Below are 13822 nucleotides of genomic sequence, written 5' to 3' on the forward strand. Positions count from 1 at the left end.
AAATATCGCCAACATGTTAATTTGGCATTTTATTGGATGGTGCTGTTCACAAATTGGCTGCTGCCATTTCCCCACACGGTCAGGTTATTTTTTTTAAATGAGCATTTTCCTGACAATGGTTCAGAATCTACACCGGGCAAGAAATATACGCCATGGTAAATTGCCCCTTAGTCCTCAAGATGTGAGGTTAGGTGGATTGGCCATGCTAAATTGTCCCTTAATTGGTCGGGGGAATTCAAGGTTGCGGCGAGAAGGCAGGAAAGTAGAGTCAGTGAGCATTCAGATGGGCCACGAGCTAATTCGAGGGGGCAGCAGGCTGGAAGGGCTGAATGGCCTCTGCTATTTCTTACGGGCAAAGGAGAGATTGCAGAAACTGGGACTGTATTCGCCGGAACGGAGAAGGGTAAGTGTGATTTGATTAAAGTTTACAAGCTTCAGGGGAACTGATTAGGGTTAGAAAGAGGATGTTATCTCTGCTATTTGGTGGCCGAAGGTTGGACAGGGGTGGGCAGAGCCTAAGTATTCGAACTACGCCTATCGGGGGGAAAATTGGGAAATGCTTGGACACACGAGAGCAATTGATGCTGGGTCAATTATTAATTTTAAGACTTGTAACGGAGAGATTGGTATCCAATGGACGTGGGGCGAAGGTGGCGTATAGAATTAGATAGAATCAACTCCAAGCTCACCGAATGCAGGATACGGGCCGGAGAGGGGGCTGAATGGCCTCCTCCTGTTCCTGTGTAACAGGCTGGAGAAGGGGCTGAATGGGGCCTCCTCCTGTTCCTGTGTAACAGGCCAGAGAAGAGGCTGAATGGGGCCTCATCCAGTTCCTGTGTAACGGGCAGGAAAAGGGGCTGAATGGCCTCCTCCTGTTCCTGTGCAACAGGCTGGAAAAGGGGCTGAATGGCCTCCTCCTGTTCCTGTCTAACAGGCTGGAGAAGGGGCTGAATGGGGCCTCTTCCTGTTCCTGTGTAACAGGCTGGAGAAGGGCCTGAATGGCTTCATCCTGTTCCTGCGTAACAGGCCAGAGAAGGGGCTGAATGGAGCCTTCTCCTTTTCTTATGTAACAGGCTGGAGAAGGGGCTGAATGAGACCTACTCCTGTTCCTGACACTAAAGGGCAATTTAGCATCGCCAATCCACCTGACCTGCGCATATTTGGACAATAAAGGGGCAATTTAACATGGCCAATTCACCTAACCTACACTCCACTACATTGGGAACATTCTTTCTGAATCTTACCTGTCTAACCCTGGCAGAATTTTATAAGTTTCTATGAGATCCCCTCTCATTCTTTTAAACTTCAGTGAATAAAATCCTAACCGACTTAGTCTCTCCTCATATGACAGCCCTGCCATCCCAGGAATCAGCTGGTAAAACTTCGCTGTGTTCCCGCTATAGCAAGGACATTCTTCCACAGATAAGGACACCAAAACTGCACACAATACTCCAGGCGTGGCCTCAACAACGCCCAACACAATTGCAGCCAAACATCCCTATCCCTGTACTCAAATCCTCTCGCTATGAAGGCCTACATACCATTTGCCTTCTTTACTGTCTGCTGAACCTGCGGGCTTTCAGCGACTGATGCACGAGGATTCCATGGTCTCGCTGAGTATCCACCTCTCCCAATTTACACCCATTCGGGTGATAATCTGTCTTCCTATTATTGCTATCAACGTAGATAACCTCATATTTATCCACATTATACTGCAGATGCTATGAGGAGAAATTTCTTCACCCGGAGCGTGGTGAATGTATGGAATTCACTCCCACAGAAAGTAATTGAGGCCAAAACGTTGTGTGATTTCAAGAAGAAATTAGATATAGCTATTGGGGCTAAAGGGATCGAGGGATATGGGGTGGAGGGGGGGGGGAATGGGGAATCAGGATATTGAATTCTGTTGTAGGTAAAAATACCTCTGAGTCTATTCGTCAGTCAAAATACAGTGGTTTATTTGCACAATTGTGGGAGACCATCCGATGCCTAAAATGGCCTCAGACTTCTCAGCAAATACAGGTTAAAAACATATATTTATAACCCCCCCCCCCCTGTCACGTTCAGTTTCCCAGGCCTCACAGGTTCCCAGGCTGTGGCTTGTCTTCCATCGTGTGAATCTTGCTGCCTTGGCGGTTTCTTCACAGTTGTCTCAAGGCCGTGACTGTTGTTCTCTGAACACAGGTGGGTTATCTTACTAACGTACAAGGTTATAGTCTCCCACAAACAAGTTAACTGGCATACAACAATTTATATATGTTCGTAGGTACTTCTATAATGTATATTGGTACAGGTTACGATGAATATATATGAATGTATCATTATACAATCACAGAAGGCCTACATGCAGGCGTCTACTGTTACACAGCGGTACATATTAAAGAATACAAAATGGCTGGGTTAGCCACATTCCGGAACAGATTAGCCGGGCAAAACATACTCTTTTATACCACAGCTGCTACCCTTATCTGTTCTTGGATACATGAGCATGAAAACACCCTAATGTAAACATGAGTTCTACAGTGTTTCTCACACAATCTCTAAATAGCACAGAATTCACTTTGACACTTTGAGTATTAGAATTCATAACCCATTCCCGTCTTCACTCCCCCCTTTTGGTCGGGTGCCAGGTGGTCCGCACATGGTCCCATGACCAATTCAGAACCAAAGGTTACTAGCATATGGGCCCAGCTCCTTTGTCAGGAGGTCTGGTCCCTCTGCCTGTACACTTGCACCCGGCATAATTGGGCTGTTGCCGTTTTACAGCAGGTATTCAATAATGCCATACAAAAACAGCAAGCAATTACAATTACAATTAATACAATCAATCCATGCATCAGGTATGCACCCCACGACCCGAACCATTGCCCCAACCATCCCGGAGCGTTCTAATTGTGATATTGGCTCCCCTCATCCTGTATTGTTTTTGCCACGTGTTTTATATGATCTGCTAAGCGAGATATATTCTCCAAAGCATCGGGAATATATGTACAGCATTCCGAGCCCACTGTGGCACATGTTCCTCCCTGGGAGGCGAGCGCATAATTGAGTGCCAATCGGTTCTGTAATGCCACAGTCCGAATAGCTACGACCTCTGCTGATATCTCAGAGACGGCCGTGCTCACCTCCTCCAACCCGTCCTTAGTCTCATTCCCAAGTCTCTCTAGGGTCTAGGCCATTCGTATAAGTTCTTGTGCTGCCTTTGCTGTCCCATAAAGTGGGTAGGCTATCATGAAGAACCGTTCTGTCTCACTAATGGCTCGCTTAGCCCTAAGCAGGTGTATCTCGGGGTGGTCCCGTAAGTCAGTGTAATGGTGAACATAAGGCACCACATATGCCAAATAACACGATCCTGTCCAATTCCAGGGAAGCCATGGATAGGCATTGCTTCCACAGATAAAATAGGTATCATTATATGCAGTCATCGTGCTTACATAAGCGGTCGAGAGGCTAACCAGGACAGTGGCTATGGGGCACTGGATTGTGACCTGTATCATAGCCCAGGCGTCATTCGTGATATCGATCTGCTGTATACAGTAGCTACGGCCAACAGGTATGGTTCCATTTCTTATCAGGCTGATAGATCCCCTTTCTTTATTTTTCACAACGAAGTCGGGTGTGGAACCTGATCTGTCATAGCTGGGCTGGTAATGTTTCTTAAAGGTCGATCAAGTACACCCTCCGCACCCTAGCTTTAACACAACATCACTGTTGCTAATATTAAACGTACCCTGCATGGTGGTACCCAATAGGGTTTTGAATGTCAGTTTCCTTGTCCCTTTCTGGGTTCCATTCTGATTTAAAACCCATTCAATTACTTCTGGAGCTGATAAAGGGATAGGGAGTAAAGGAATTCCTCCCTTTCCTCCGTGCGTGGGAATGTATGAACAGACCCAGCACTTGCTCAGATCCGATTGTGATGCGTACAGATAAGACATATACACAAAGGTGTTCATACAATAGACAGAGTCATCATTACAGAGATGTTCACTGTGTCCCATCCCTAAATTCTCATAGTTCCATCTATATTTTCCCGCTCTGGCTAACAGGGCCAGGGTCGTGAGAAGCAGCATGAAAAGCATCTTATCTCTTACTAATAACCTGCGCGATCGTTATACAATGGTCCAAAGGCTATACCGCCCGCGCGCAACTGTCCACAAACCCGTTCAGCTTGCTTGGAGGTCAGTCGTTGTCTGTACATTCCTGTAATGGGAGTATATCACATATTTTCCCAATTAGTTTCAGCATATTCTTTCAACTGAGTTAAATGCTTAATATTGCCATATACTTTTCCCTCTTATGTCTATACAGGCACAGGTATCTCCACTAATTATAACTTAATACGGCTCATCCCATTTCAGTACAAACCCTGATTTGTCAGGTAGTGTTTTCACTAAGACGTCCCGCTGTTGGGACGTCAGGGAACATTTCAAGCTCTCTCTCCGTCTGTTATTTCATGATTGTCTTTTACCAATTTCCGCATCCCTTTTAGTTGGATGCTTCGTTCCAAAACATATCTCCTGATCTTATCTTTCAGTGGACCTACATCGGTCCCACCTGTTATGATGCTGTCTGGTAATTGCATCACCTGTCCTGTTATTAGCTCATAAGGGGTTAATCCGGTTGTTCGGCTTGTGGTAGCCCTTAATCTCATTAGTATGGTGGGCAATAAATTTGGCTCAAAAGCCAGTGTATTATTCATTTAACGACATACCCCCTCCCCTCCTTGCATAGAAAGCTCAGTGTAAATCAAATAACACTTTGTACATCCATTCATTTTGATATAATCCTATCAACAGACATCGCTTTCCTCATTACAATCACATGCCATACAGCTCCGATATTTATATGATGCATTCTTACATCATATCTAATTTGATCATTTGTTTGCCCACATTTGAAAGTGCGCTGTTTAAGCAGAAATGATCCTTCTATAGACAGATGGTCTCATAAGGTAAACAACAGTGTTTCCTGGTCACAGATGTGTATGCTGCCAGACACAGCTCTTTAAAAACACAGAAAACCGAATGAGCTATCTGTTATGTTCAGTCGAATGCTGCAAGATTTTTGAGTCTGGTTGCAAAGCCAGTCTCCAACTCTTTCTCTCTCTCTCTCTCTCTCTCTCTCAAGTAATCCAGTTTCACTTCCTGTCATATTAATGTTAATTGTGCAAGTTATTACAAATTATGGCGAAGATTGGCTAGATGCTTGGAATAAATAGCCTTTTCTCCGACAGAATTATGTTTTATCAATACACAATATATATCAATATATAAAATTGGTCAAGGCTCTTCAGGATTTGATACATCCAAACCCTCTTAATTTAAGCCGTGTCCATTTTTAAACTGCTCCAGATCAGAATCCCTGCATTTTTAGAACAATAACAAACACAATACATATAACAATGACAATACTTACTTGATTAGAAATGTTTGGTATGATTCTTAGCTGGCTCGGTGCTAAAACGTGGAACAATATGCAATCCCAACGGCAGTATATAATTTGAACATCATACAAGCCTTGAATTTCATATTATTATCATGTATTTAGAACTAACTGGCAACACAAGTTCCAACAATTCATGGCGTTTGATGGTTAGCAACGAATGCAGATTAAAAATACTCAAGGACAACATCTGTATCTGTATTAACAACTGAGGTTTTAACTGATTAATCTCTGCTGTAACTTGGAGTAATCAGAACTACGATTCACTAATTTGATAGACTTTAAACTGACTCATAGACAGTATTTTCACCTCATTCTTTTGTTCCTGCTTTTCTATTTTTTTTCAGAAAATTACTTATTTTTAACTTCTCGACTATATTCGTATACTTTCAACTTCAAGACAAAGAAAGAGCACATGGTCCTTCCAAGGTCTAACTCCTTTCTTAACATTAAAACAGTGAAGCGAACAACAACAAAACGTTCACGCAACCACTTTGTTAAAGACAGATATACATGGAAGCTTCCAACATTTATTCAGACTTAACATCTTAAATTGGGATGAAAGTAAAACGCTTGAGAATGCAGGACGTTGATTAATAGTCGGTTTTATTCTGCTGTCTTCCGCACTGTAATTAAACTCAAAATGGAAGTAAATTCAAGAAATCGTATCACTTTAATCTCTAGCAGTTTGTAACGAACACTTCCCCAGCCATTTATTATTTCATTTATTCCACTGCATTATTTCCCTCCTCTCTAATTATATTGATTTGTCAATTTGGTATTATAGGCGGGCACTCCCTTTTAGCCCGTCTGGCATTTAATTCAGTTTCATGGCTGATCCATGTAACACATTTTAATTAGAATGCATTATGGCAGTATAATAATTCCCAGCATTACACACATACTCCCATTCGACCTTATGTAACTCCCTTCTCTGTTAAATTTTGACTCTATATCTTAAAATTACTGCAAGTCTTATAACACGAAGACCCATCCTGTCTAGGACAGGATGGATTAGTTCTCTGCTTGTTTCAGCAGCGAGGCGGAGGGGTAAATTCACTCAGCTGAACATAAACAAGTGATTAATCATCACTTCAGATACGCAGAATGATTCTTTCCATTTATCTTTTCAGTTTCAGTTCTATCAAGAATATATTTTCAAATTTAACAAAAACCTAATCCAAATAATCCACTTATTTTTATCACTTTTAAATATCCCTACTAAATTAAGACATTTACACTGTCTTACAGACTGTCCGGTCTAAGCTCAAAAGGTGCATAATTAATTATTTCTACAGCTCTGCCTTTGTAATCAACACAGGCAGATACAAGATCGAATCTACTGTGTGCTTAAATGGTTAACTCTCCTGACGGCTCTACAGATGTAATGTAATGCTATTTTTCCTGCATTCCCCAAATCTCTGTCTGATGCACTATCGTAAAATTTCAACTTTGATCTGCTATACCCTATTCCATCACATGAGGCTCTCGATCGCACACTTTCACCTCTCTCTCTTTTCGTTTGTCAAGAGAGAGAGGCAGAGAAACCGACAGCCTGCTGGTGTTTAACCCTTTACTATCACGCTTCAAACTAACCAAGTGAGCCTGATTTGAGTTCTTTCTGTCTTTGCAGCGGCACCGGCGCTGGTGTCTGTCATATTTATCGGGGCAATGATGGCAACCTTAGATTTCTAGTTCTTATCTACACTGGGTCGATTCCACCACTCCTGTTCACCCGTATCGGTATTTTGGAACAACATTGGCAAGCCAGATACCTCTATATCTTTCCTTTGTTCGGCTTGCCATACTAATCCTTTTGTCTTGGTCTCATCTTTCCTTTGCAGTCTTTCCTGTTCTGCTCTATCTCTTTTCTCTTTCTCATACCTCTCACATTCCCAATTCAACCTTTCCCAAGTCTTAGGGTTTCCCTCATTAGCACATACATTGATCCCTCTTCTGCGTGTATTCTTCACCCTCTTAACTGTTTTGTTGCACATTACATATTTTCTGATTGGTACCAGTGTATTCTTTCAACTGGGTCCAGTGTTTCCAGACACCCCTGCCTTGCATATCTATGCAGGCACAGATGTCTCCACTGATGATAACCTCATCGGGGCCTTTCCATTTGGCGGCGAATCCAGGTTTTCCAGGTAATGTTTTTACCATAACCTTGCTGCCCGCCGGTGGAATCTCCGGGGTCTGTTTAGTTCATTGTACTCATCTACCGCTATTTGTTTGTCCCGTACTGTTTGCTGTATATCTTTTAATTGGGAGGTTAATTCTAGTACATATCGTCTAATCCTGTCCCTTAATGGGCCCACAACTGCCCCTCCGGTAATGATGGACTCTGGCAGTTGCATAGCCCTTCCGGTCATTAGCTCATATGGTGTCAGCCCAGTGGTCCGATTTGTGGTGGCCCTGAGTTTCATTAATATGGCGGGTAATACTTCTGTCCATCTCTGTCCTGATACCTGCATGGACTTTGCCAAGGAGGTCTTAAGTGTCGTATTCATACGTTCCACCCGTCCTCTGCTTGGAGGGTGGTAGCGTATGTGAAATTTCTGACTTATCCCCATCAGTTCGGTCATCAGAATGGTCTAGTGGGCACATGAGCGGCGCAGGCTTGGAGGGCCGAAGGGCCTGTTCCTGTGCTGTATTGTTCTTTCTTCTTTGTTCCATTTAGGAATGGTCTTTACAACCTTCCCCGTAAAGTGCGTGCCTTGTTCGGTGTCTATGTGCAAAAGCACCCCCATCTTGGGATAACTTCCTCAGCGAGTATTCTGGCCATTGTAGTGGCAGCAAAATTTTTCCTTGGGAATGCTTCTACGCACCTGGTAAATTAGTCAATTATTACCAAGCAGTAGGTTCTCCCGTGTGACCGCGGAAGAGGTCGTGTAAAGTCAATTTGCAGGTGTTCCCAGGTTCCCTTAGGGCGAGGCTGGTGCCACCACTTGATTTGCACGGGTCTTCCGGGGTTGTACTGTGGACAGGTTATGCACCAGTGACAATATCGGGCAACGTCCCGTCCCATTCCTTTCCATCACCATTCCTTCCCCACACTGGCCATCATGGCATGACTTCCCACATGTGACAGCCCATGATGTAACCGCATCAGAGAATGCTGGATACATTCTGGCGCTCGGACTTTATCATTTAATCTCCATATCAGCGCCCCCCCCCCCCCCCCCCCCCCACCACCATCCCCATCATGTGTAGCTCCTTGAGCTTTCCACCTCACACGTTCTTCTTCAGGGGTATCAGCATGTAGCTGTGAGATGTCTATCGGGGTTTCGATTTTAGTCGAGGCGGCCGGCAAGGCCTGCACTTCCCTTGTTTCCAAGGCAGATCGTACCGCTTAGTCGGCTGCCGGGTTTCCCTTAAAGATTTACCACTCAGGACTTTGCTTGTCCGGTTTCTTGTGGTCTGCTTTTACCCTCAATACTGCGGCTTCCGATGGGAGCTCGCTGACTCCCAATAAGGTTGCTATTATCTGGCCATGTTTAATTGGAGTGCCCCCCGTTGTGATAAATCCCCTTCTCCCCCAAACTGTCATATAGTCGTGTATAATTCCAAATGCATATCTACTATCGGTGTGAATGTTGACCTTTTCCCCGCAGCCTCTGTAAAAGCCTGAGTCAAGGCTACAAGTTCCGCTACTTGCGCTGACATGCCTCCCTCTATCCTTCCTGCTTGAACAGTTTGTAGGTCCGCATTCACTACCGCCCATCCTGTTCGTGGTGACCTATCTACATATTTCCGTGATCCATCGACAAATAGGACGTTGTCTGGTGCCTCCAGGGGCACATCTTTTATTCTACCTTCCTCTACCTCTTCAGCTACGTCCCCACACGTGTGTGCGTTCCCTTCACCTAACATTCCTTCTGCGGGGTTCGTTCCCATATCTCGTACAATGGTGATGGACTTAGTGGGTGGGAGAACCACTGCCTCCCACTTCGCCCTTCTCATATTTGAGACAGACCGCAATTTTCCTGTGTTCAGCATTTCCACCAAAGTATGTTTGGTGTGCAACACAATATTCCCCGTCATGACGATGGGCTCGTTGACCTTTACTGCCCATACCGCGCAATCCAGTGCGGCTATGCATCTGTGTAACCCGGCTGCTACGGGGCCCTCCACTGTGGAATAATGACCCACTAGCCGCTGCTTGTCCCCATGGACCTGTGTGACTACTGCCGAATAATCCCGCCCCCCCCCCCCCTCGTTATTACAATAGATGTGAAAATCTTTATTAGCGTTGGGCAGTCCAAGTCCCAGAGCTGTCATTAGTTCTGCTTTTGGTTTACTATATGCCTCTTCCTGTTCTGATCCCCACTCTATAACTTCGAGAGCGGGTTTCCACCCTTTTACTAGCCTTTGTATTGGTTCGGCAAGCCTGGCGAATTCTGGTATAAAGTTGCGACTGTAATTAAACAGTCCCAAAACCTTCCTTATCCGTCGGATGGTTACTGGTCTTGGCATTTGCTGAATGGCTGTTTTCCTGTCCAATGGCATTTCTTTGGTCCCCTGGGATATCAGGTGTCCCAAATATAACACCTGCACTTTCCCTATTTGGGCCTTCCTGGGGCTCGCTTTTAGTCCCTGTTCTTCGAAGTGTTTCAAGACTGATGTTCCGTCTAATGTTCTGTTCTTGTTTCGGATGGTATTAAGATATCATCTCTCCACTGCAGAATTGTGCTCCCTTTTTGGACTTCTACTTGTTCTAATACCCAGTGAAATATAACCAGGTTGTGGAAGCCTTGCGGGAGCCTAGTCCATGTGTACTGTTTATCGCCCATGGTAAATGAAAATTTATCTTGCAAATTAGGGTCCAGGGGAATGGACCGAAACCCATTGGCGATATCCAATACCGTGAAGATTCCCTGGGATGGTGACAACCCGTTTAAAATGGTGGAGGGGCTAGCCATGATGGGGTTTAGCTTGGGGGTCACTTTATTTAATGCTGTATAATCAATGGTTAAGAACATAAGAACATAAGAAAAAGGAGCAGGAGTTGGCCATCTGGCCCTTCGAGCCTGCCCCGCCATTCAACAAGATCATGGTTGATCTGAAGCGAATCAGTTCCACTTACCCGCCTGCTCCCCATAACCCCTAATTCCCTTATCGATCAGAAAACTATCTACCCGTGATTTAAACATATTCAACGAGGAAGCCTCCACCACTTGAATGGGCAGAGAATTCCAGAGATTCACTACCCTCTGAGAGAAGAAGTTCCCCCTCAACTCTGTTCTGAACCGGCCCCCACTTATTTTGAGGCTGTGCCCTCAAGTTCTGGTTTCCCTTCTAAGTGGAAAGAATCTCTCCACCTCTACCCTATCCAGCCCCATCATTATCTTATAAGTCTCTATAAGATCACCCCTCATCCTATAATCTATAGCTCCCGTCTGGTTTAGGCACCGTCCAAGTGGGCAGTTGGTGGTACGAGTGGTTTCCCATAGGATCCCTCGCTTTACCAATCCCGTCGCAATTTTCTCGACTGCCTTTTTGGCTTCGGGCTTAATCGGGTATTGTTGATGTGGTTTATGTTCTGGCCCTACCACTATCATAGAATCAATTTTGACTAATCCAGTATCTAGTTTCGTTTCCGCCCACACACCTGGGATGGAGGTGCAGATGGCGCCAAATCCAATACCTTCTAACTGCCAGTCGCGTCCTGTTGCTGATGATGCATGGATGGTTCCTAAATGGTTTGCATATGTTCCTACCCTGTCTTTTCTCCCATCGGCATGGGGCCAAATCAATTCACCTTTCCGGCAATCTATTAAGAGATTCCATTCCTTCATTAGGTCATTTCCCATAATAGTTCCTTCATTAAATCAACATACATAAAATCGCAAAGGCATATACATGTTATTAATTTCTACTAGAGTGGTTTCACTTAAGTCGGCAGGAGTCTTCCGTCCGTTAACACCCCTTAAATAGATCATTTTATTCGTGGTGGGCAAGGGTAGATCAATGATAGATATGGGGGCTCCCGTGTCCACCAGCATTTCACATTGCCTGCCCCCTACTACTGCAGACACGTAGATTCTACCCTCTTTACTGCCCAGGCTTGCGGGGGCTGCCACCTGTCAATTCCCTCCCTCCTCAGTGAAGGGAGGGGGAAGCAGTTGAGTCGGTCTGCTGTGCTTGCTCCAACAGGTGGCCTCAGTGTGGCCAACCTTATTGCAAAACTGGCAGGTAGGGGCTTTTCTACTGACCCCCTTTGGAGCTCTACAGCCTCTGGCAAAGTCACCCGGTTTCCCACAATTATAGCACGCACCCTTGGGTTTAGCTTCTCCACTGTTTGCACTAATTGTTTCCTGTTTTATTCGTGGGTATGGTTTCTCATCTGATCCGTCTGTAATTCCAGATGCCCATTCTACTAACTCATCATAGTTCTGGGTATTGAGCACTCCCATTTTAAGGATTCTTTGGTGAGCTGGCGACAGCCCGTCTTTGAATGCTTGTAAAAAGGCTCTATCTGTTCTGGCAGTTTCGGGTATTCCCGAACATTCTTAGTATACTCGAAAGAGTTGCTCCCCAAATTCGGAGGCTCCTTCGCCCCTTTGTTGTTTAATATTGGTAATTCTAGACCAATTGGTTGGCGCATTACCCAAGACTCATTGGACTTCCGCCTTAAACCGAGTAAATGGCTTCGGTAATCGAACCAAGCTTGGTCGGCGACATTAGCCTGGTCCCCTCCATCACCCATTAGTCTCTACTTATCCCGCGGGCAAGCAGCCCGTACCAACTGGTGTAGATTCCGAAAATGTAACTGGTGACCAACCCAAATGGTGTCCAGTTCTGCACAAAATTTGCTATTGTTACTCCGGGGCTGGAGCCTTCCCATGGATGCCAAAATCTGTTGTCTTTCACCTGGGGTAAAGGGTTTACATCGGGCAGTGGGATGTTGTAAAGTCCGAGCCCGTGTTATGGGAGCGAGGTCATGGATCTCTTCCCCATCGGGGTCGCCCACTGGTGCTGTGGGTTGTACGGCCGGCCCATAGGGAGGCAAGAATCCCCCGACAGGGTCCTCTAAATGTTGGTTTCGCTTTTCTACTTTGCTATTGCGTGTTTCCAACATTTTAATTTTTGCTTTGTCGTCAGCCCATTTCTTACCCGAGACTGAGACCTGTTCAATTAATCCGGCCAATTGGTGAACTAAGAGAACTCCAATTTTCTTAGTTCTGTCATTCTTTTCTTTTCCCAACCATTTTCGTTGTTGGTCTAGTGGGTGGTCTAAATTCCACCCCCTTTGTACATCTGTTTAATGAGTTTGTCCCTCTTAGCCATATATTCATGTATCAGGGACCCCGGGCCCCACTGTCGTTGTCCCGCCACATCATTGATAAGGTTCTTCTCACCACCCTGGAGTCTTCTATTCTCCGTTCTCGCTCTCCCCCTCCTAGGTTTCTCTTATCCGAGTTCGGTGATACCCGTCAGGGCTGATCAGATCCCTCGGTACCACCACTCACACAATAATTTTATTAGCCGGCTTTCACACGAAGGCTTGTCCTTCAACTCCGGTGATCACTCAGACAGTCTCTATCTAGCACTCAGGTCTGAACATCACACCTCAGGCAACCCTGACACCCATTTCAAGTTCCTAACATCAGCGTGGGAGATTTCTCCTCTGAACAGTCAGTTTAAGGTAGGGTGACGGAGTCAATTGCCTCCTTGTCCGTATGTGCTCAGTTCAGACGTCTTTCATCAATTCAGACATTCCCTCATCACAGATGATCACCCACTATATTTTGACCCACTTCATCAAGTTCAGTAATCTATTCAGGTGTCCCGGTCGTGGCCATTCGACCGTACCCGCAATCAGATTTCCCGGGTTTCGGCACCATTTGTTGTAGGTAAAAATGCCTCTGAGTCTATTGGTCGGTCAAAATACCATGGTTTATTTGCAAAATTGTGGGAAACGGTCCGATGCCTAAAATGGCCTCTGACCTCTCAGCAAATACAGGTTAAAAACATATATTTATACCCCACCTGTCACGTTCAGTTTCCGAGGCATCACAGGTTCCCCGGCTGTGGCTTGTCTTCCATCGTGTGAATCTTGCTGCCTTGGCGGTTTCTTCACGGTTGTCTCAAGGTCGTGACTGTTGTTCTCTGAACACAGGTGGGGTATCTTACTAACGTACAAGGTTACCGTCTCCCACAAACAAGTTAACTGGCATGCAACAATTTATATATGTTCGTAGGTACTTGTATAATGTATATCGGTACAGGTTATGATGAATATATATGAATGTATCATTATACAATCACAGAAGGCCAACATGTAGGCTTCTACTGTTACACAGCGGTACATATTAATGAATACAAAATGCTGGGTTAGCACATTCCGGAACAGATTAGCCGGGAACAACAT

General features: G+C 45.1%; 2 protein-coding genes across 2 annotated transcripts in view; one reads left to right on the top strand and one right to left on the bottom strand.

Annotated features, from left to right (window-relative positions):
* LOC144483028 (dehydrogenase/reductase SDR family member 1-like) overlaps positions 1 to 6099 on the top strand; it is a 340453-nt gene extending 334354 nt beyond the window's left edge. Inside the window, exons 9-10 of the mRNA XM_078201865.1 lie at positions 2068 to 2184; positions 5793 to 6099. Of these exons, the coding sequence (XP_078057991.1) occupies positions 2068 to 2164 (97 nt within the window). The 3' untranslated portion in view covers positions 2165 to 2184; positions 5793 to 6099. The remainder of the gene's footprint in view (positions 1 to 2067; positions 2185 to 5792) is intronic.
* Positions 1 to 13822, bottom strand: part of LOC144483026 (uncharacterized) — a 128984-nt gene that overhangs the window by 100026 nt on the left and 15136 nt on the right. The window lies entirely within an intron of this gene.

This window comes from Mustelus asterias, unplaced genomic scaffold (genome assembly GCF_964213995.1).
Source record: "Mustelus asterias unplaced genomic scaffold, sMusAst1.hap1.1 HAP1_SCAFFOLD_44, whole genome shotgun sequence".
In the NCBI taxonomy this organism is placed as follows: Eukaryota; Metazoa; Chordata; class Chondrichthyes; order Carcharhiniformes; family Triakidae; genus Mustelus; species Mustelus asterias.